Source organism: Microtus pennsylvanicus, chromosome X (genome assembly GCF_037038515.1).
Source record: "Microtus pennsylvanicus isolate mMicPen1 chromosome X, mMicPen1.hap1, whole genome shotgun sequence".
NCBI lineage: Eukaryota > Metazoa > Chordata > Mammalia > Rodentia > Cricetidae > Microtus > Microtus pennsylvanicus.
Window position 1 is genome coordinate 14,944,681 of NC_134601.1, and position 24,902 is coordinate 14,969,582.

A 24,902-nucleotide genomic window follows, 5' to 3' on the forward strand; every position below is an offset into this window, starting at 1 on the left:
TGAAAACAAATTACCTCCATGCTGTGTGTAGCCAACAGGTAACTCGTTGTTACTGATGTTAAAGAACTCAACAAAAATGTGTCCAAACAGTGGAACTGTCAAAAGTAAGGACTTTGAAGACTCCTCTTTATAAACCAGAATGAAGGTAAACAATCACCAATTAATAGCCCATCTCCTTTGCACATCTTAGAAAATCCTAAGTAGATAGTCAAAGTCTTTTCTTTCTAGCTTCTCAAACACTGCACCTTAAGGGGCCTTTACAAAGTGCACTTGACTTATTGTGGCAACTATATTTGTGACAAATGTTACTGTGGTTTCACAAAACACTTTGAAGACAGACCAATATTGCACATCATGTTCTCCAACTGCCAGTTGCCAGTCTGAAGAGGTAGAATAAGTATCACAGCTCTGAGCTGTTTCTTTCTCAACATTGCAGCATGTCATATACATTCAAACTAAGAGATATATTTGTAAGCAGTATTAATACTAGAGAAGGATTCACTCAACTGACTCTCTCTCTCCTGCTCCCTATTCCTCTCCTGCTTCCTCTTTCTGGTTTAAAACAAAACAGCAGTGTACACAGAGGGCTGTCCAGTTGTTAGAGACAGGAGGTCTTCAGTGTTTCAAGTTAGAAAATAAACACAGGTGATTTATTCTAGGACCAGCCCTATAGCCTTGCGTGGGTTAGTCAGATGGTTTAGGTCTGCAGTGACAACATGCTCCAGCTACACTAGAGCCTCTGAATAAAACTATGATGTTGATCAGAGTTTTAGGATCTTGTCTCAGAAGAGTCACTGGGATGTGGGCAATCACCTGAAGCTATGTGTATCTTTATCACACTATACTTCACTCTAGCTAATGATATTCTTAAGAGATTTCACTGTGACAAGAGATTTTCCATGCACCCCAAACCCTGCTACCATTCTTTGTTACCAACTTAACCTGGTCTGTCTTTCCATTCTCCAGGAATACTCCATCCCCAGTGTCTCTGAACAATGCCTCTCCTATCGACACAATGGGGAATTGTAACAACGGTCCTGTCACCATCCCCCAACGTATCCACCACATGGCTGCTAGCCATGTCAATATCACCAGTAATGTGCTTCGGGGCTATGAACACTGGGATATGGCTGACAAACTGACAAGAGACAACAAAGGTATGATTATTTCTTCTATTCTTCGCTTAAGGATGAGGATGCAGTCACTTGTGCTTTGAAGGACTAGGTCCCTTGTACCCGATAGCCATATATTATTCAGTTCTTCCGATTTCTATGTCTTTGGTGAGAGAAAGTTAGCTTAGGACTGACATGGTGACCTATTTTTTTACATTTAGAGTGATTTAAGGCCAAAATATTTATTCTCCTTTAAGACTTGTATCAGCACATGATATTTCCAGAATTTTACTCAGTGACTAGAATCAATGTAGAGGAATAGTCACTAAGGGAAAAGGGGTGATTCAAAAATTAAGATCCTGTTGGCCTCTATTTATTTTTTGAGAGGTGAGGTGGAATTAAGGTCATGTACCTTCATTACACTTATCAGCTCAAGACAAATATATAACAACACAGTTTGCATTTGCAAGTAAGGACTAAACATCAGCTAGGATTTCTTCACACCCTGACAGGAGGATCAAGGCCCTATTTATGGGAACACATGAGATTTGTTACAGAACAAATGCAAAGGAGACCCTGCTTCACAAACTCAATAATCATTGATGACTTGTGCTGCCATCTGTGACCTCAGCCGTCATTTAGACTCAAAATAAAACCCCACCAACCTAATATCATTAAGAAGTAAAACTAAAACCACATTCTTACTATAGCAATTCATTTGCTGTGGCTCTTTCTGGCCCATTAATTAAAGAATGGCCAATTGCAAACAAGGTGGAAACTTATGCAGATCTATGAGAATCAACCATGAAAGAGTTAACAAGCAGGCTAGAGTAATAGAAATATGTCTAGCAACAGGGAGCAATTATCCTCCTTCACAATCTTGGTTGCTTGGGGGTGGACATGGGTTTTGCTAGTTCCTGAGCAAATATATGAATTTCCATTGAACAGGAAGAGATATAGGACACACACACACACACACAGAGAGAGAGAGAGAGAGAGAGAGAGAGAGAGAGAGAGAGAGAGAGAGAGAGAGACAGAGACAGAGAGAGAGAGAGAGAGAGAGAGAGAGACAGAGAGAGAGAGAGAGAGAGAGAGAGAGAGAGAGAGAGAGAGAGAGAGAGAGAGAGAGATGGGGGAGGGAGAGAGTGAGAGAGAGGACAGAGACAGAGGGAGGAAGGGAAAGAGTAATAGAGAAAATCTCTGACTTCCACTAACACATGTGCATCCCTAACAACTGAGTAAACCTAGAAATCCACACGTGTATATACAACACACACACACACACACACACACTCACACACACACACACACACTACTATGGCTACCAAAGCTTATTTCATAATTTGAGACATTGACTCTGAACCAAGCTATCGACTTGTACTGACTCCTGAGAATATACACATGTAGTTATATCTGTTTGTACACTGACTTCTATATCTTAGGTACTACGATATTTGCTGTTTGCTGTCTCATCATTTGCCCTTATTTTATTTCTAAAGATATTTAAGGCTAAAAATTGTCCATTGTATCAGAGTACTCTCTCTCTCTCTCTCTCTCTCTCTCTCTCTCTCTCTCTCTCTCTCTCTCTCTCTCTCTCATCTTTCTGTTTCTCACTTTCTCTCATTTATGAGACAGGGTTTCTCTGTGTAGCTTTGGCTGTCCTGGAACTTGCTCTGTAGACCAGGCTGTTCTCTAACTCTGCCTCCAGAGTGCTGGGATTAAAGGCATGTGCCACCACTGTTATCAGAGTGCTTTAAGTTTGATAGAAACAGCAGATACTTTGTCAAATTTTATGATTCTAGAAGCAGAATTTAAACCAATAAGCTACTGTACCTATCTAGAAAGCACATTTAGTAGTAGGTGTTTAGAGACCTTTGGTGAAAAGCTCAAATTCTGTTATCTGAATAAAGGCAATTTGTACATAGTCTTTTTTCCTAGACTTCTGGAAACCAATATACAACTTGCCTAGACAACTAGCCCCCAAAAAAGCTCTACAACTGTGAGCACAAGGAATCGGCATCTAGAGATATTTCTGGTTTATCTGGTTCTAATCTGTCTTATTTTGTATTGGTATTTGGAGGGAGGTTCAATATTTATGGATTTCCTTTTAAAATTGCATTCACTTTCAAAATCTGTTGAAGCAATTTCTTCTAAATTAACTGAAGAACTTTCCAGGAGCAGTGTGATGACTGTGCTGATGCCAGGGTGAAATAGTGCTAATCTTGTCATTAGCGCAGCCTGCCAAGAAGTTGCTAAATTCTCTGCCTAATATTGAATCAAAACAACACTGTCACTGTACCAACAGAGAGAACACGTGCTGGAGATGCTGCCACTGGGCTTCTCAGTGGACTAGGAAGAGACTCTAATTTGGAATTTTGTGCTCAGTCTTTAGTTCTGCACACATGTATTTATGACGTGCTTAGATTTGATGACTCTTCTAACATCTACCTTATAGAGATAGAAATGACAAAACTCAGAAGCCTCTCCTTAGAGAGGAATTCTAAATCCTTCTCAGACAACTGTACTTAGACTTTTTCACAGAGAGCTGTGTTATAGATATGGGCAGTCTTGGCTGTTTTGGTAGAAAGCCTCCATCCATGCCACTGCCTGCCCACTCCTTCAGCTGTAGAGAACCTATTACAGAAAGTTTTGGTGCTGAAACAGGCCAAAGGACTGATGATGTCCTCTGCCCTTTGATCAAGAGGCCCTACTCCCTACCTGCCCCAGCCACATATATTACTCCATTGAAGTGTTCATTAAAATGGTGACCTGACAGTCTAATTTAAAATGCCAAAGGCAGATTTTCACAGAATGGTCAGAGAAAGTGTTAGCTCACATAAGGGTCCCATTCATTCAGCAATGACTATTCTTTAATATTTTCATTAGTATTGTATTACCAAAGAAAATATTTTAGATGCCACAAGTAATTTATCCCTTTGTTGGGAAAAATTTCTTTTATTATATTGCCCAGGTTAAAAAATATCACATAATCAAACGAAGTTGATAGCTGGAGAAGGAGCCCATCTGTTACATATAACATAAATAAATGCTTTGTTCAGGGAATTATCACTTCTGAGCAATCAAGTACATGTAATTCATGCATGGAATTTTCAAGAAGGCAGAAGAGCATCTCAGGCACTTTGGATAGTTTCCAGTCACACCCCTGCCCTGGACTTGGATTCCTCATCCTCATCCAGTACAGGCTGGTTTCTTATGGAACCGTGGGGCCTCCTTTCCTATGGGAAGCTAACAAGAAAAAAATGCCAGTGAACCCTCTTGGGATAAGATGTCACACAAGCCAAGTGAAACAAAGGGATGCGTAGGGAATTTTCAGACATCATATAGTTTTTCCCTCCCCAAAGGCAGACATTCTAACACTTTAGTCATACAGGTGAGTAGTTAGTAATGTAGCCTCAAGACTATCCCATTTCCTAAATCAGACAGAAGCTTGGTAGAAGTTATCGTGTGCTGGATACTTGCAGGTCATTTTCTACCCCAAATGAAATCAGTAGCAAAACTTCCTACTTTAATATTTAGCTCTGAATGACAATGACCATAATTTGGTGCTCAGGTTCACTGGAGCTTTCTATACTATGCCAATAAAAGTAAAAAAAAAAAGTTCACTTGGATCAAAAGAAAATATATTTTCAATTTAATAGCATAGACATAAAAACATCATTACTTTAGAGAAATAATGGTGCTTATCAGGACCTATTTATTGCATTAGAGAGCTTTCATAAAAATAGTTATAATATATAAGGTATGAAGTATTGTATAAAATATTAAACTATATTTATGTGTTTTATGTACATTTTACGTACATAAATATTAGTTTCATGCATTTACATAAATATGTAGCAAAGTATATATATGTGTGTGTATACACATATATGTGTGTGTATATGTGTGTGATCATGTAACAAACATCATAGGATTGCAATGCATTTTTACAACATGCTGTTTGAGAAAGGATATAGTGATCGAAAAAATGCTTACCATGAATTAACAGATTTAAATGAGTTCTGTTTCACTAATCACAATAACACAAACATTGTATTGTCAAACTTTTGGAGTTTAATAAGTATATACTAATTATATATATTATATATATAATATATATTATAATGTGTGTGTAATTCACACATAAAGTATATATAAATTTCATAATGACGGATGGAAAGATTGATGAATAGATAGATAGATAGATAGATAGATAGATAGATAGATAGATAGATAGATAGATAGATAGATAACTAGATAATTTTGGTTGCCTAATTTTGGCTGAATGAAAGAGTAAAAGGATAGGTGGATGAAAAAATGAATAAATCTTTCAATGTTTGTGATTGTGATATTAACTAGAGCTTTTTTAGTCTGGTACATAGTTCCATGGTTTCAAAGGCTTGACCAAGTACTGCTCTGATTTTCAGAATTCTTTGGCGATCTGGATACACTGATGGGACCTCTCACCCAGCACAGCAGCATGACCAATCTTGTCCGCTACGTTCGTCAGGGACTGTGTTGGCTGCGCATTGACGCCCATTTGTTGTAGTGGGTGCTCTCTGAAATCTAGCATCACCGCCCATCTCCCTACCTTTACCAGTGCCTTGATGGTCACTGGTGGAACTCCATTCATTTGGGAAAGTTCTCTTTCATTATGTTTGTTTTTATGCATTTTTGATATCTGTGGAAAACCGAAGTCATTGTTAGTGAACACTACAACTTCAGAGAAGCATATGTTTTATTTTTCAGTTTTGATATGCATTTCTCAGATCACATTATTTTTGTGCTTTATGGAATGAAAATCCCTACAGTATTGATTTAAGTCCACATGATTCAAAGCAAAGAATGAGAAGCACATGTGATGATAACAAGAGGTAAACGCACATATGAGCAAGGGACCTACCTGCAGAGATTTCAGCAGTAGCCGTTTCCTAAGCTACACTCTTCAGTCCAGAAAAAAAATGTATTTCAGAATCCATTGTTAATCAATATCTGTGGTTCCCACAGACTAAATCTTCAGGTGAGAATCTCCATTGTCAAAACCCACAGATCTGATGTTTTAACTACATTATATAGTCAAGAGTAGCAAGAAAAGTACAAGCATAAGAATTCTACTCTTGCAATGATACAGCCAGAAGACTCTTCTTAACATCCTGTTCCTGAAGACTTACTTTTCTACTATTTTAATGGTGAGAAGGAGGAGTAACATTTATTTGGATATCGTTATGGCATCAGGTTAACTCCTCATCTGGGATTCTCTTTGTGTAAAGCTCCATTTCACAAGGAGCAGTTTGGCAAATGCACATCTTAGTCCACACTCATCTTAGACTTGAGAAATTACACTGGACTGAAAGACTTCCCCATGCCTCTGCTTAATTTGTAGCCAGTTGGCAAATCCTTAACTTGAAATATTTTGATAAATTTGCATATCAAATCTGTGAAATCAAAAGTCAAGTTATCACTTCCCAGAATTAATAATGCACAATTAATTTCCTAGCATCTGCTCTACCTGAGCTTCCCAAATATTATCCTTATTTTCTATTTTCTAGAACTTCTTTTCTTTCCCCTTTCCTTTATTTCTTTCTGGAGACTGGCTAAAATACAATCATTGATTTTTATTAATGTTTGTATTAGTAAAAATTATTCACATGAAAAGTCAAAAGAAAATACTAAACTCTGTAAGTAAGACCTAACTTTTCTTTTCAAAAACCAAAAATCTTGGGGTAGTGCTTCACCCCGGAATCCTTGGAAATACTCCTGAATTTTGAGAACAGTTCACCTAATTTGGAGCATTTCCTTATGAATTATGACTATCTCTCTTTCTGATCCTCTGCATTTATCTTATGTCCCTAAACATCACCCTGTAAATATCATCTTCAGAGTTCCAGCTCACCAGAAAATGTCTTCAACTATAGTAAACACTATGCATTCATTAGTTACTTGTAATTGCCTGCTGGCATATAATTCTGTGTAACCTTTAATCTGCTCAGTGATTGAATTCTGTTCACTGAGTTATGACCAGATAAATAATAGATACATACATGAAAGATGAAAACTTGTATGATTTCTAAAGCAAGTCATGCAGGTCTGTGATAAGAACAGCAGGTATTCACTCTGTATTCTTATTGGAAATGTTAGGTATTTCCCCAGTTTCAAATGAGCCAGATTTGAGTTCTTCTCTGATCATACTTGAGTTTAAGGCCCTTTGTTGTATAATAAAGTTATGGATGTTGCATTCTAATGGCTAAAGCCATGCTGTCTCTATAGGTGATAGGTGCACCCTGGCAGCTGAAACTTGCACTTTTTATGCTCCCAATGTGGTTGAGCTTTAAGTCTACAGTTTCAGCAACAACACTTACATATTGCACACACAAATGAAATCTAAACCTTTTCTGTGCCTCTTAAATGAGGAAAATGAAAATATGAAACACAGAACACCCCAAATGGGTGCCACATAAAAAACCAAAAGAGCTGATGACTTTGCAGTAATTCAAGTTCTATGTTTTCCACGGTCTACCAGGAAGCTTTCCTGGCTATTACTTAATAATGATGCCTACCAACTTGACTTGTAAATTAATCCTAGTCCACAATCCTAGACCATCATAGATTTACACACAGATTCTTTTTGAAATTAAGTCTCCAGAAAATAGACATTAGAGTGGTAGGGGCAGGGGCAGTTTTCCATAGAAACAAGCATACTGCACATAGGAAAAAGACTTGTAGCTCTAGTTTCCAGGACTTGTTTTTATCTTCTTATATACAGCAGCTAGGCAAGAGGATGCTCTGTCATCTGTGGGGGCTGAATATGAAGTGTCATGTCAGCACTAAGATTATCAAATGTGACAATCGAGCTCTGGATCACCACCTGACTATTTAGTAACCCACTTGTAACACAGCTTAGAAACTAATTAAACATGGAGAATGAATTACCTTTCTATCCCTGGAGATGAGCATCTTTGGTTTCCTGATTAAGATTTGGTACTATTTTGGCACTCTGGGCATCACACTACAAATGGTGATGTGCATCATGGGTGTGCAGCTAACTGCAGGATTGAAAGATTGAGACCTTTGTCAAGGGAATCTCTTCAGTGTACCAGTTAAGTGGGAGGGATATGAGTAATGTGGACGGAAGTGACAGATTTGTGCCTCTGGATGTTGGTGGAGGCTTGGTGAGCCACAGCCAAACAAGTCTGTGTAGGTGTGGTGATGGGAAGAGGAATAGGCAGCGCCCTTCCCAAGCAAATACAAGACACAAGCACAGCCCTACAACACGACCCAGGTAGGGCCAGAACTATGCTTTCATTTATCACACAAGCTCCAACCACAGAGAGTCTGACAAGTTTGTGTTATGATGTTGGCTTGGTTTTGTATCTTTAATTAGCTTTGGATTTTTTAGTGGTTATGTCATATTAATGTCTGAGTTTTGTAGGTAGGATTAATTTTTAAAAAGTTTGATAGTGTGGTCTTTGAGGTAGAATTTACCTGTAAGCATGTTGTTTAGCCAGACTATAGACTGTTAATTGCTTAATAATCTCATTGGGGGAAAACTAGTAGTTTTATATTCAGATGACATAATTGGAAAAAACAGACTAGCTTCTGATACTTTTTAAAGACTTAAGGTTGAGATGTCTTTTTTTTTTTCTTTCATGTAGTGAAATGAAAAGATCCAAATCTTTAGTCAAAAGTAAAAAAAAATTAGATGGCATTTCCTAAAATGGGTTTTGTTGAGTTTCCAAGTGGATGGATGGTTAAGTGCAGTGGATTTGGTCTGCGTTGGAAAGATGCTAGTTCTACTGTACAGGAAGCTATCTAAATTAAATTTTGTTTATCCAAAGTTGGATCCCGGAGGTTGAAGTTAGAGTTTGAAGTTGAAAATCATTTTTGAAGGCAGACTCAATTAAGTTGTGAGGGTGAAGCCCTTACTTCTTTCTCAACAGACATAATAAAATTCCCCTGCATGTGTCAGCAGGTGGGAGAACCGAACTGGATCACTGGGTAGGACTACTCAGTAAAGCAATGAACTGCATGCTTAGAGAAGCATCACTATCCCCATTGAGATAAAAAAAATGTGTGGCAAGTTGAAACAGCTACACAGTATCAAACACATGGGTGATTCAGTGCCCCTAAATCCAACTCTGTGGGGAAACATATTGAGCCAGTTATCAGTGCTGTGTTCAACTGGCAGACTCAATTCTTTGTCGTTGTTGTTCTTGTTGTTGCTGTTGTTTCCCATTTCCACTCGCACAGCCTTATTCTCATAATTAAACTCCGAATCATTTTCTCTTTGGTGTTTGCAAACTCCAATGACAGAAATGGCATCTGTGTATTGATAATCAGCATTTGCCCTGGCAGAGGACTAATACGATAGGCTGGTCTCAGATACTAATCCTATCATCTGATATTTCCAGCGACGGAGAAAATGTTAGTTCCCTTTCCATTCCCCTCCTCATGAATCTAGAAGCCCTCTGTACCAAAAGCATCACATTTTTCTCTGTAATCTTTTAACCAAAAGAAAATTGCATTGTGGGGAGGGCAGAGGGGGGTGTGGGTGGGGGGAGGAGGGTGGGGAGGCCCTTGGAGGCCAGATTGCAGTTCATGCCCCTTCCTGCTTCTGACATAAAATGTTAAAGAATCATTCATAGTGTTCACACTGGGTTAGGGGACACTGAACTGCTTTTCAGATCCATGGTCAATCATTCTTCTGAGATTGGAGCTTTGCTGTTTCATTAACTGTGCAGTGTAGACTAATGGTGTTTAATAAAAATCATTCAAAATTGCAAACTTTTGCCAGTGATCTCTACTTTCTTGGCTGTTTGATTGTATCAGACTTTGAGAAGGGAAGGGGCAAGCAAAACAAACAAAAAAAACTGCTAATGGGCTGGTGGCGGGATAATGCGCTGCAGCAGCAAACCCAGACCTGCTTGCACGCCTGTGAGCAGTAGCATGCAGGACAGCATGCAGACGCTCCCGAAGAATGGCTTGATGGATGCTTTCCACTGAGGATATCTTGTTCATACGAAGAAATTGTTCGTCAATCTCCACAGCAGGAAACCAGCGGTTATATCCAGAGGGATTCCAGTGCCTTACAGAGTTGGTTCTGTCCTGTATCGCTTATGTGGCTACAAAACAGACATGTGGTGACAATAACCAAATGCATCCCCGATGTTCCAGTCCTTCCATGCCTTCTCAGAACTTTTACTGCAGAAAACACAGTTGGCTAAACCTTAAGATCCTGGGTTAATACTTGAACATTTAGTGTGCCACCTTTATGAAGTAGTTAAAACAAAGCAGCTCATTTTTAGAATTTTCTAATTCACATGCTGTAAATTCTACCACCATAGCTGATAATAAGCTAAGAACTGTGGCATCACTGAATACCACCATTTCCTGTGAGCCAATCCAGTTCCAGCACATTACTTGACACAACCAAAAAGGGCTCATGCTTCATACCTTTGTTTATGAGGATACTCATGCCCACAGCTACTTTAATAACTAAAACTACTGTATAAGCTTAATATGAAGCAATATATTTGTAAAGTTAATTAATGGTGAGACTTTGGAGGTATGGGAAATTCTAGAAGTCTAAGTTTAATCCGGAGCTAGCTAGACAGAATGAAATCCTCAAAAGCTGATAAAGATGTTTAGATCAGTACAGAGGCATTTCCTCTGCATCTCAAAGATAACATGGAAGTGAGACTAACACTTAGGAAACTACCATAACTCATTTTTAAATTTAAAGGATACAAATTTATCTTACTAACACTGGTTTTCATACTCTATGCAGTGTTTCTAATTTTTAAATGTAATTTAGGTAAAATAGTTACAGGGTCTTTGTGATGAAACACAATTCGTTTTGAATTGTGCTTTTAATTGCTATATGGAAACACAGCAGCCCTGTCATATGCACAGTTGATCATATGACTTTTACTTCATTTTAATCTTTAACATTTGTTCACAATTAAAAGTTGCTACTCACTGTTCTAGCTCTGAATCCAAACCAGAATATCTCCTGAAGCGATAACTACGATTCCCAAATGACAGTTCTTTTTCAGCGCTTAGAAAGAAAACTAACATTACTACCAAGAAGACAGAATCTAAGCTTTCATTAAATATACACAACTTTATTAGACTTCTACCAAAAATCTCTGTGAGAGTGGACAAAAATGCCCAAAGAACCAGTTCTTGTGGGCCTACACATCTGCAGTTAAGAGCCTTGTATAAAGGAAGATCGAAGAACTTGACTTAATATCTTAGTGTTCTTTAAACAATACCATGTTCTGTAAGGGCTCAGTGCAAACATTAGAAGAGATGCATGCCTTGCTCATACTTCCTGGCCTGTGTGCCATTTGCCTCTATAACTAGAAAATGGCAGGGTTTGGGGGCTGTATCATTTCATGATATTCTTACAACTTTTGTTTCTGCCAGAGAATGATATAACATCTGGATATGGTTAAAGTGGCATTGTACTTATATGGGGACTCTGTGTGCTAGAAGCAATGAACTGGTTTTCATGGCTGCAAGGAACTACAAGTGTATTTAACATCAGTTGGTGCATCCACTACTGCAGATCCATCCATCCTTGCTAATCAACCACTCCCTCTTGAATATTAAAAATGAGATTGGGTCTATCTCTAGATGGTTTGTCAAGTAGCTTCCTTCCTGGATGATTCTAATCTCTGGATACGTTAGAAAGGGCAATCTTTGAGATAAAATTTTTATGTATTTACTTAATGCTATGAATTAATGTTTTTTATTCTTATTTTCACCAAAGTAGTACTTTTGATGAATTTTGATTGCAAAATTAACATGTGAACTGTGAGGTTTACAGAGACAAAATGCTTAGAAATGAACCCTGGGTTCAAAAGATAAAATTCTCCTTTGTAAATCTCATTATGTGAGGGATAAATACTTGGGGTCCTCCCATAAAGAAAATAGCTACTATCTGTTCTGTTTTTGTGGTTGTGGCTGTGGTTGAGGCTGTACTTATTGCAATCTGTCTCAAACTTTCCCTCCATTTTCTTCTATCTGCCTTAATTTCCTTCTTTTTCTGCCTCTCTTTCTTCCTCCCTTTCCTTCAAGCACTTCCTAATGGTGTCCCTGCTGATGCTGCTTCTCTCTCCAAACAAATAAATATTTGAATTAATTGCAACTTTCTGAATTGTACCTGTTCATCCCCTTAAGACACAATGAATTAATCAAAATAGATATGTCTTGATTTAAGATGTGCCACCTGGAAAGGCACACTGTATTATGAAATCATAATAAAATAACTGCACTTTTGCATGGCAATACACATATATGTGTGTATGTATATATATATGTGTGTGTGTATGTATATATTTGGACCTCTGTTATGCAGTTTTGGAACAAGTAGAATGATTGCTGTCAAATGAAAAACTGCTTATATAAGGATATTTTTGATAAACTTTAATTGGAAGTCTGGCATTGGCAAACAAAGATGTTGTTGGAACCACTGTAAATACAATAACATATCTTTCTTCAATTAATTTCGAAGAGCACTTCAGTTGAGCAATTTTATGTTTATCTGGGTTTTTTCTTCTTTCATTTTTGGAAGGTGGGCTGTTCTTATTCACTGAAGAATTATTTTGATTGCAATTCCCTCTTCCCCTTTAAAATACTGAAATTGAAATCATTAGTAAATTAGTAAATTGAATTATTTTAGAAAACTTATTATCCATGAATGCAATCTTGAGAAATATTGCTAGGTTAACAAAAAAAGAACACACCCTCTTTGTTATGTCCTTTGAGCACACAGAGAAACAAATGGTAAAAAGAATAGAGATCATTTTGCAAATTAGTGTTTTTATAATATTCTGAGGGAAGAAAGTCATTGGTTAATTAATAAAGAAACTGCTTGGCCCTGATAGCTTAGAACATAGGTGGGTGGAGTAAGCAGAACAGAATGCTGGGAGGAAGAGGAAGTGAGCTCAGACTTGATAGCTCTCCTCTCTGGGGCAGACGCGATGAAGCTCTGACCAAGGATGGACATAGGCTAGAATCTTCCCGGTAAGCGCACCTTGGGGTGGTACACACATTATTAGAAATGGGCTAGTCCAGGTGTGAGAGTTAGCCGAGAAGAGGCTAGATATAATGGGCCAAGCAGTATTTAAAAGAAGACAGTTTGTGTGTTGTTATTTCGGGGCATAAGCTAGCCAGGCGACCAGGAGCTGGGGCTGCAGGAACACAGCCCACAGCTCCTACTACAATATTCCCTGAGACTTAATGTAGTTTAATAAAGGATTCCACATATCATACAATAAGTTATTTGATGCATACATATACTCAGGAGTTTTTGTTACCAGGAGTATCTTCTTCGTGCTCTGTAGTGCATTAACTTGGTTAAGTTAATTGTGCCCATTTATATTATTTCATATTATTGTGTGCCCATTTATATTATTTCATATTATTCCCAGAAAGATAGATCAAACATTTTATAAGTGAAAATGTAACTCTGTAACATTTTTCTTATTCTTCTGGGAAGGGAACAAAAGCAACATCTTCTTGCATATTTTAAAAACAAATATTGTATATGTAACTGTATGTAAAATTTTTATTGATTAACCAAGAAACAAATTGGAATAAACCAACATATGCTTTTTCTGTGTATTGGGGGAACTGACAACATGTCTCTGGACCACTGCTGTGTCAAGCCATAACTATACAAGTCGTGGGGGGGGGGCATCTGGCTGCCTATCTATGGGATTTTTATTTTCCTTCCTGAAAACCATTATTTCACAGTTACAGGAGGCCATAGTTACACTTTATAGGAAGAGAGCATTTCAAAATAAAAACTCTCTCTTCTTGGAAGCTTATGTAATAATATCACCGCTCAAATCAAATGGATTCCATTGGCCTTTGTTATAAACTTAAACATGATAGGAAAGACACAGGCTATCTCAGCTTTAAGAATGGAGTTGAGCACTCATGGTAGAAATTTGTTTCAAGCATCTACTCTGATCTATAGGGCTAATATTTAGCCTGGGCTCTTTCCAAGTGAACAAAGGAACATAATCATAAGGAATAGCCTTGCCTACCTCCTAAGAAAATGTACCTGAGACCTTGTCCCTACAAGATGCCTCCTCCATACTGATGGCCTTCCAGGTGGCCATTAAAATTCAATGATCATTCAGGAAATGCTCGTTTGGCTTTAGCAATTATCCTTTTGAACCATTCCTTCATTGGAGTAGAATGCAAATATTCATACCGTCACTGTTATTAATAAGCATGCTTTCCTCATCAGAATTTCAGTGAGTTATGATATTCTGTATAGGCTCAATTAATTGTTTAACATCAGTCAGTTAAGCTCTGGAAAGTCTCACATTGAGACAGAAGTCTTCATTATCAGCCAGGCATGATAGTGCACACCTTTAAACCTAGCACTCATGAGGCTGGGGCAGGCAGCTCTCTGTGAGTTCGAGGCCAGTCTACTTTACAGAGTGAGTTCCAGAACAGGCAAAGATACACAGAGAGACCCTGTCTTGATAAACCAAAAGCAAAGAAAACAAACAAACAAACAAAAATCCCCCCACAAAAAACAAACGTGTCTGGAATCCCAACACTCTGGAATGTCTTAAATTCAGGACTATCCTGGACTATGTAGCTAAGGCCAAACTGTTCTACATAGGGAAACCATGTCTCAGGAAAAGAAAAAGACAAAAACATGAACCAAGGCTGTGCCTACTGCTGTGTTGTCTACCAGCGTGTAATGGGGATGCAGAGTGTGCCTCATCTCTGACCCATGCTTGTGAGGAATGTGCATCATACAGCACTGTAGAGGCAGGTGGATCTCTGTGAGTTCGAGGCCAGCCTGGTCTATGAGAGCTAGTTCCAGGACAGCCAGGATTGTTACACAGAGAAAAACCCTGTCTCAAAAAAGCAACAAGAACAAAACAAAAACAAACAAAGATTTGCCATTCACTTACTGAAATTCAATTAAACAGAAATGGAAAGTAAAAAAAAAAACCATCAGTCAGTTAATGAACTGTCTGTCATCTGGTTTTTAAAATCTGGCTTCATGTGCTTTATATGGATAAACTGTATCTACATACATGGCTTTACATTTCAAATGTGTGACACATATGTGTTTTCCTGTTTTGTTGTACAATCATTCTATATACAATCATTTTAATGTGGCGTATTACCTCCCAACAAGACGGCTCTGTAAAAATGATCATGGCTGAACAGGGCATTGGTCTTTCTCCTAAAGGTATTAACTATACTGCTAATGTAATGAATTATTTATAAATGCAAAATAAATTTTTGTGAAAACCTCATTTTTAACATATACATTACTCTTCTTACAGACTTGTTCAACAAAAAGTGTCTCACTACTACCTGTTTCACATTATAATGCAGAACCAATGTTCCTACTTACCTCAATAGGAAAATCAAGTGTTAAAAAATAACTCTCACAGATTCAATCCATTTTAAAAGACAGACACTAGAACAATCATGAAAATCTTATTTAAGAGAAACATGCTAGGTTTTATGGATTCTTAGTATACAGAGCAAAAAAAATTCTTTGAAAGCAAGAGAGCATAATTCATTATCACAGAGAAAAGAGACAGCAGAAATGATAAAGCTAGTCTAAAAACTCAAAAGGTCAGAAGCTGTTGCTGCTTACTGCAGGGGTATGCAGCCACAAGGCTGAAAACGCAATGTAGACAGTGATTTTAGGTGACAATATTAATTTCAAACCATGAGAAAGAAATTATTTTTAAGTATACTTTTTATATTATGTCAGAATCACATGCTTAGAATTTAGAATGATTGCCACCAAAATGTTCAGCATTCTCCAGACTGATAAAATGCAGGTTTCAGGGTACCACAATATTCCACACATACAGAATATAACATCGAACAATGTGAAATGAGTAATTACAATACTAAGATCATATAGCACACAGTATCTATCAATAATTATGGCATTAATGATTACTTTAGCTGAGTTTTCTGTAGGATAAATATGAGCTACATTTGCCATGGCCAGATATTTTGACACTACAAAGTAACAATCACAATCTAGGTATGAATACTAATATAACTAAATGTATTTAAAACTGATATAGAATTACCACTAAGAATTCAAATTGTTTTTCCTAATTTGAAGCCTGTAACATCAACAAATATGAAATTTTGTTGTGATAAAAAATAAAGCTAAATGGAATATATATTTTTCTTAAGCAACCATGGTATTTCTTACTCCTCTCAAAAATACATTACATAAATTATTATGGCGTGCATAAAAGTATGGATGCATGCAGAGAACTAGACAATATGCAGAATGGCATTTTGAGAAGTAAAGTGCTGAGGTTATGTTGGTTGATCTGCTGCATAGGACTTCTTATCACTATACTAGTACCCTAGCAGCGTGGCACTCTTCTGTGACTTCCATCCACGTTTGGGTAAAATCCTCATAATGGCCCCATGAAGTAAAAATTATCAGATGTCTCTTGGATAGGTGGCAACATAGAGACATAACATGCTTAATCTGTTTGTCAAAGATTACAAAGCCAAAAGTTGTACCTTATGTGGTACCAAAGGACTTGATTTCTGATCCTGGAGCTTGTATCATCTTCATTATAAAAACAAAAGTACAAAGGATCACTCAGTGCTCAGGAAGTGATCTCCTTTTGGCAAAAGGAAAGGGCACTGGGCCAGCCTTTCAAAAATAGATTTTTCGATGAAGATTGAGACCAAGGCACAAGACCAAGGCAACTTGGGTAAGGTTCAGTGTCACGAGTCACCTTTAGCTTAGAAGAAAAAAGATAGCACCACCTTCCTGGCCAGCCACTCTGAGAGGAGAGTCAGAGCATGAACTGATGGAGATTTAATATCAGTGTGCTTTGAATACAGACCCAGACTGCACTTAACTCCTGCAGGATTTAAGGCTTTGGAGCAGGAATTTAGAGCAGGTTATTGCTACCTGACACTTAACCACTCTGCCTTCCACTTTCTTCTATGTAATGGATTTGATATCAGCCTTTCCCCTGACATTCAGACTGGTATTTCTCATCCTATGTTTTGCCTCAGCAGCTTGGAGGATGTTCTCCTCCAAAATCTTTGCTTTGACACACTGTCATTATCAAGGCCAACAGTCTTAATACTCTACAGGCGTAAAAGTAGTGAGGGCAGCTTCAAAGTTGAAGCTACACCAGCACATACAATTGGGAAGGTGGTTGCAGAGTTTCTTTTTTTTTAAATTTATTTATTTATTAAAGATTTCTGTCTCTTCCCCGCCACCGCCTCCCATTTCCCTCCCCCTCCCCCAATTAAGTCTCCCCCCAGCCCGAAAAGCAATCCGGGTTCCCTGTCCTGTGGGAAGTCCAGGGAACTTTTTTTATGTAAAAGGCAGTACTCAGAGATTCAAGCATTGCAGAGAAAATTAAGCTTTCAAATTTTCTCTAGGAAGCATATTTGGGACTTGAACACAATACTGTGACACCCATTCTCTTTTTTCATTTTTTATTTCTTTGAAAGTTTCATAAAAACGTATTTGGGCCATATTAACCTTTCTCTCTCAACTCTTCCCAAATATATACCCCTTCACAAGCCACCAAACTTAAATTCTATTTTATTAAAAAGTCTTCAAAACCAATTTGTGCTGTCCAACTAGTCTTGGATATGCAGTCTTCCACTGGAGAATTGGCCAACTTAGCAGGGGCAATACTCTTAGAGAAAACTGTCTTCCCCTCTCTCAGCAGCTAACAGTTCCCAATAGCTCCATGAGCAGTGTGGGGATTTGGTCTAGCTTGAGTTTACACAGGTCTTGAGCATGCTCTCCCAACAACTGTGAGTTCATATGTGCAGTTACTCTGTCCAGAGCATAGTGTTTCTCTCTAGTCATTCTGCTGCCTCTTGTTCTAATGATCTCTCTTCTCCATCTTCTTTTTATCCATATTCTTTTCTTTCCTTTTTTTTAATTAAAAATTTCCCCCTCCTCTCATTTCCCTCCCACTCCCCCCACTCCCATTCCTCCTCCCTCTCCAGTTCAAAGAGAAGTCAGGGTGCCCTGCCCTGTGGGAAGTCCATGGTCCTCCCCCCTCCGTCCAGGACTAGAAAGGTGTGCATCCAAACAGACTAGGCTCCCACAAAGCCAGTACATGCAGTAGAATCAAAACCCAGTGCCATTGTCCTTGGTTTCTCATCAGCCCTCCTTGTTAGCCATGTTCAGAGAGTCCGGTTTGATCACATGCTCCATCAGTCCCAGTACAGCTGGCCTTGGTGAGCTCCCATTAGATCAGCCCCAAACATGAGCAAGGAAGTCAGGACTGCGAGGGGTGCACCCACTCACTTTTCCCTCTTCTTTAGCGATCCTTGAACCTTGAGAAGGGAATATGAGAAACATTTTCTCTACAGGAAAGAACATTCTACAGTTTCTTATTTGCATGTTGACCATACATTGGTTATAACACTAAATGCTTACGAGTCAGTTTAAAATAACGTTCATTTAACAGCATAATAGGGAGGGGGAGAGAGGGAGAGAGAGAGAGAGAGAGAGAGAGAGAGAGAGAGAGAGAGAGAGAGAGAGAGAGAAGAAGAAGAAGAAGAAGAAGAAGAAGAAGAAGAAGAAGAAGAAGAAGGAGGAGGAGAGAAGAGAAGAGGTGAGAAGGGAAGGGAAGGGAAGGGAAGGGAAGGGAAGGGAAGGGAAGGGAAGGGAAGAGAAGAGAAGAGAAGAGAAGAGAAGAGAAGAGAAGAGAAGAGAAGAGAAGAGAAGAGAAGAGAAGAGAAGAGAAGAGAAGATTTTACCAAGAGAAAATTTTGGTGAGTAGGAAGGTGGGAAATGTGATCTGTGAGAATCAAGGGAGGAAAAACATAATGAAAATATTGTCTAAAAAGTTAGATAAAAATTTTTCTAAAAGACATGGAAACCTAATACTACAGAAGTTTCATATATATTGCAGTTATCCAATAAAAGGAAAACATGTCCTCTCTTTTCTTTAGAAGGGAAATAGCCCTGTGCCTCTTCCTCCTTAGAAAATAACCTGGAGGCATTTTAAAAATGCAGGTGTAAGTCTTGCTAAAGAGATTCTCATTCCAGAGTTTTGGGTCAGAGGTCGCTGATATCGGTACTTTTTATTTTCAATAGAAGTTTTACAAAAGTATCATTCATATATCATGAACTGTATCATTTTAAAATATGCAACTGAGTGACTTTTAGCACAGTTTCTAAATTGTACATGAACTATCATTTCTCAGTTCCAGAATAGTTTCCTTTTAATTGAATGAAATTTTCATTCAATATATTTTGATCATATTCATCCTCCCCTCAGCTCCTGGAAGATCATCTCCCACTGCCCACCCAAATTCTCTCTTGCTCTCTCTTTTCCTCCCTTTCCATTAAAACCCATCAAGCACAAAGTTCAATTTGTACTGGCCAACTATGCCTGGACATGGGGCCTGCCCTGGAGCATAGCTGACTTACCAATGTCTGCACCTTTAAGAAAACTGACTTTGCCACTCCCATTAGCAATCAGATGTCAATAGCTCCTGACCTAAGGTTAAGGATTTCATGCCTTCTTCCCCTACTCTATGCTGGGATTTTGTACAGTTTGAGCTTGTGCACGTATTATGCGTGTTATTACAACTGCTGCTATGTGCATCTGCCCTGATGTGTTTAGAAACATTTTTTTCTTGAGGTCATCTATCACTGCTGACTTTTAAAATATTCTGCCTCCTCTTCCACAAAGATCCCTGAGCCTTCAGGGGAGGAGTGTGATATAGATATCCCATTTAAGCTGGAACACTTCAAAGTCTCTTATTTTCTGCATGGCGATCAATTGCAAATGTATGTATTAATTATCAATTATGTATAAATACATGATAATTAATACATAATACATACTTGATAATCAATACATACACCTTTGTATGTATTAATTATCAAGAAGAACCTTCTCTGGTGCCTGTTGAAAGACGCACTAATCTATGGTTCTAGCTAGAAGTTATTAGAAGTTATTTTTAATGCTATGTCCACTTAGCAGAGCAATAGTAGTATTTCTCCCATAGAGTCCACGATTTTTCTAGCCACAGGTATCTGGACCATGTTGGTAGTAATATCTTTTCAAGTTCTCTTGCTTATACTCACATGAAGTCAAGATGAAGAACTGTTTCTCTGACCTTTTTAGAGAAAAGCCCTATCACTTGTGCACCACACATACCTTTCCAAGGCACAGGGCACATTGTGCTCCTAGTCCTCTAGAGAAAATATCCCATGGGACAGCAACATATAACATTCTTCTCAAGAAAAGGGACTTCCTTTCACATTTTTATAACTCTTCACGAATTTTATAATTACCTCAGCCATAGTCTCCTGATCATATTCTTATTTTCCCAATAAAATTGTTCCTGCAGCAGGCCCTGGATGCAAGGTGGAGTACTCAATGAGGGGTGTGTCTCTAGAGGCATTCTCAATTAGCATGCCTGGATGATGAGTAAGGGATAGTGGTGGTGATCTGAAACAGAGTCCCAACTCTAAGGACACACCAATGACTCAGGGAGTTGTAAGGTAGCATCTGTCATATGGGTTCATTTACAAAAAACTTCCATTCATCTTTATTGAATGACAGCACTTGTAGGAAAGAACATGACAGATTAAGCATAGAGGCAAAACTTCCAGTGACTCACATAGTGCTAAATATATCGACTCTTATGTTATTCATTTCCTTCACATTTCTATTAGTTCTTTCAGAATTTCATACACTGTATTTTGATTATATTCACCTCCTTCCCCCAACTATTACCATTACTACCTCATTACAACCAACCCAACTTTGTGTCCTCTTTTTTTTCTTAAATTCATAATGTCCAATTGGTGCCGCTCATATACTCATAGATTCATGGCCTCCCACTAGAGTGTGATTGTCAGACATACCAGGAGCCAAACTCTTTAATCAAACTGAGCCTCTCCCAGAAGTTATCAATTGCCAATATCTCCTTAACTGGGCATGGGACTTGGGCAACATCTCCCACCACCATGCTGAGATTTTGCCTGGACTGCAGAATATTCAGCTCTAAATGGGATATTTACATCATGCCTCCTTCTTCCAAGGCTCAGAGTCATTGCAGAAGAGAAGGTGGACAAACTGTAAGAGACAGAAGAGTTGGATGCCAACAAGGAAATAATGTTTTCCAGAAACAGCAGGGCACTTATGAATATACAACAGTACTGACAGAATGCACAAGATCTCAAGATATCATACAGTTCTTTACAACACATAACTTAACTTAAAAGCCTACTTTGCTCAAACTGAAAATTTTTATAAATCAAACCCTGAGAAGCAGTTTCAGTCACTTAGAGCCTGCCTGCTTTAGGTATCCTATGAAACCAGGGCCGATATCTGCTAGTCATAGATGACTTTGATATAATTCCCCTAACATCAAACTCTTGTTTGTTTTGAGACAGGGGCCTCTATACTGTATATCTGGCTATACTGGAACTGCTATGTAGGCCAGGGTGGCCTGGAACTCACAGAGATCCACCAATCTCTGTCTTCTAAGTACTGGATTAAAGGTATAAACCACCATGCCTGGCTACCATCAAGCACTTAACCCCACTTAATAAGTATGACCAACCCTCTATGTTGCTCTAATCTCCAATTGAGATAACGAATCAGTTTTCTCATCAACGTTTCTCCAGCTGTAGTGTGGAACGTCCTTCTATCTATGTGTTGCTTTTATTGGTTAATGAATAAAGAAACTGCCTTAGCCTGTTGATAGGGCAGAACTTAGGTAGGCAGGGAAAACTGGACTGAACGCTGGGAGAAGGAAAGTGGAGGAGAGACACCATGGTGCTGCCAGAGTCAGACATGCTGAATCTTTGCCGGTAAGCCACTGCCACGTGGCAATACACAGATTACTAAAAATGGGTTAAATTAACATTTAAGAGTTAGCCAATAAGAAGTTAGAGCTAATGGACCAGGCAGTAATTTAATTAATACAGTTTTTGTGTGGTTATTTCGGGTGTAAGCTAGCCAGGTGGCGGGAATAAACAAACTGGCCCTCCTACTACTCAGCTGGGACTGTACTTCTTACACTCACTCACACCAGTCTCTGGCTTTCTTTAATGGGTAGAATCCTTGCATATAGCTGAATATCTACACCATTGTCTTCTTTTTTGCAAATGATTAAAGGTCACTCATGTCAATAGATATGATTGGAGAGGTGGCTCAGTGAGTAAGAGCATTTAATGCTCTTTCAGAAGACTAGACTTTAGTTCCTAGCACCTACATTGGAAAGCTCACATCTGCCTGTACTTGTAGCTTTAAGGTATCTGACACTAGATTTTGGTCTCTGTGGGTATTCATATGAATGTGTGCATGCACACGCACACACACACACACACACACATAACTAAAAACAAAATGTCATGAGATGTTTTGCATCCTTGAATATCACTTAAAATCTTCATCAAAGCTGTTACCAACAATAATTTTCATCCACTAAATAATGATAATCTTTATCAGACCAACTGTCAAGTAAAATTGCTCTTCCATTTGAGTTAAGATAAGCCAGTGTCTTCTTAGATTATACCATTTAGTTGGGGACAGCTCAGAACACAAAACACAGAATTCGTGAGGCATGTGTATGATGCCTCATATTAGTAATGAAGTGTCACAAACTCAGTGTCTTAAAGCAGTACACACATCTATTTCCTCACAGATTTTATGAGTCAAGAATCTTAGCATCAGTTAGCTGTGCAATAGCTGAGGGTCCTCCCAAAGCCACAGTCATATACTGGCCAGAGCTATGTGCTCCTGAGTAGCTCTGATTCTGCTTACAAATGAACCCAAATTATTGAGGAGTTCATTTCCTTGCAGCAGTGCGACTCCTATCACCTGGCTCCTTCAATGCTAGTAAGAAAGGGAATCTGGCTTTTAGATAGTCCTTTCAAGTACTCACCTAATTATGGTGAACCCATCCAGCTAGAATAATCTCCATTTTGGTGAGCTCAAAGCAAACACTGGCAGCCTTAATTTCTTCTATGACATCTCTTCCTCTTTGCCATGTAATATTAATTAATGCCCTTTGCCCCCACTGTACACACAATATTCTTTATATTCATAGGGCCTGGTCACATTGGAGAAGTATTAGCTAAGTGAATATACTGTAGGACAAAAATCTTTAGGAACATATCAAAGTTCTGCTGAAGCCGTACCACATAGGTAGGGCTAAGAAGACTTTACTCTTACATAGAAGATTCACCCGTTACCTGTGCTAACAGGAGCAGTGGACCTAAAGCCTCATGCACAGTGACCTGCCAACATAATCGTTTTTCCTGCCTCAGTTTCTCCAAATCATGAAATTATTCAAGCAATCTTTACTTCTTTGCTGTCTACGGAACTACACTAAATTAATGAATTAATTTTCCAAAGCTCATTAATAAGACAAAAGGTGCTATAGAAATGCAAATTACTATTATTTTGAAATTTTATGGCTGTCTTTGCAAAGTCTGCACTTAGTTATTAGATACTTCGCCTTTGCCATCTATCAGCCTCTAGTTCTATAACAATGCTTGTATTTTGCCTCAAACCATTAATTTGAAAATAATCACCTTAGTGCTTATGATGTACTGATAGGGAATTATTTGCCCTGGGAACTTGCCAGCAAGAATTATGAAGGAAAAAAAACCAGCACAACAAAGATGTACATTAGCTGAAGCTTGAAGAGCAGAACTAATGAGGAAGCAGAAGGAACATCTTTGGATTAGTTTGCCTCTCCTGCCCTCCATGGATTACAGACTAGCCATGCTGATAGGTTTCCAGCATCTTCTGGATCCCAGGGAGGTCCCAGTGTTCTCGTGGCTAAGTTTCAAATGGGTATCTCTTTCCTTACTGTTACAGCTATAGCTGCTTCCAATATAATTTAGGGTTTCCTGCCTAGGGACTTGCCAAGGGCTACTTTCTTTCCTAGTTGCTTCTTCTTAAGACCTCCTAGAAGATATGGGACCTTCTCACCAGAAAGTACCATAATCTCTACAGCATTTCTTTGTGCCTTTATTTCCAACTCCTGTCCCCTCTACCTATTGAGATGGTCTCCTAAACAGTTTCATTGAACTCCATCCTTCTCTTGATCATGGGAAATCTATGTTCCACAAACATCTTTCACACTTCTGGAAGACTTTCCCCCTCCCTTGCCCTATATTAGTCTTTCCAATTATATTCACCCAGAGGGTACTCTCCTCCAGACTTATTAAAGTCTCTTTCTCCCTTACCCCTAGGGGGAGATAATAAAGAATAGTTGAAACAGCAGGAGAAATGCTTAAGTGACTAAACATGGAAAGGAAAGCAAGCCTTGACCTGGAAATGTCCAAACCTGAGGCTTTGTGTCTAGCCTCAACCCTGGCTGCACTGAAGCATCTCACTCTGGTAGCAAGGGACTATGGCCCAAGCTATTCCACATCTTTGGGTTACTCTAACTAACCATCCTCCTCCAGGTAGCCATTGATGATAGAGCCATGCAGCTCACCTGGGTTGATTATATTCTATTGTTCAGAGTTATAGGAAAAAACTAGCAATGGATCTACTACTCTCTCTACCTCTACAGTAAAAAAGAAAGAAAGAAGAAAGAGAGAGAGAGAGAGAGAAAGAGAGAGAGAGAGAGAGAGAGAGAGAAAGAAAGAAAAATTCTAAATGCCTTTCCCTCAAAATGAACCAGGCTTCCTGCCACTGTCTTGGACTTGTAGCCTCCACCCCGTGAAACCAAGATTTCTTTTGTTTAAGGTCTGCTTCCATATGACAGCTCCAGCAAATTAACGCACCTCGCCCCACT

At 38.6% G+C, this 24,902-nt stretch overlaps 1 protein-coding gene across 2 annotated transcripts in view; it reads left to right on the forward strand.

Annotated features, from left to right (window-relative positions):
* Aff2 (ALF transcription elongation factor 2) overlaps nucleotides 1-9,893 on the forward strand; it is a 530,318-nt gene extending 520,425 nt beyond the window's left edge. For both annotated transcript variants that reach the window (XM_075957146.1, XM_075957147.1), the window contains exons 19-20: nucleotides 967-1,157; nucleotides 5,540-9,893. In XM_075957146.1, the coding sequence (XP_075813261.1) occupies nucleotides 967-1,157; nucleotides 5,540-5,661 (313 nt within the window). In that variant the 3' untranslated portion in view covers nucleotides 5,662-9,893. The remainder of the gene's footprint in view (nucleotides 1-966; nucleotides 1,158-5,539) is intronic.
* The last annotated feature ends 15,009 nt before the right edge of the window (nucleotides 9,894-24,902 follow it).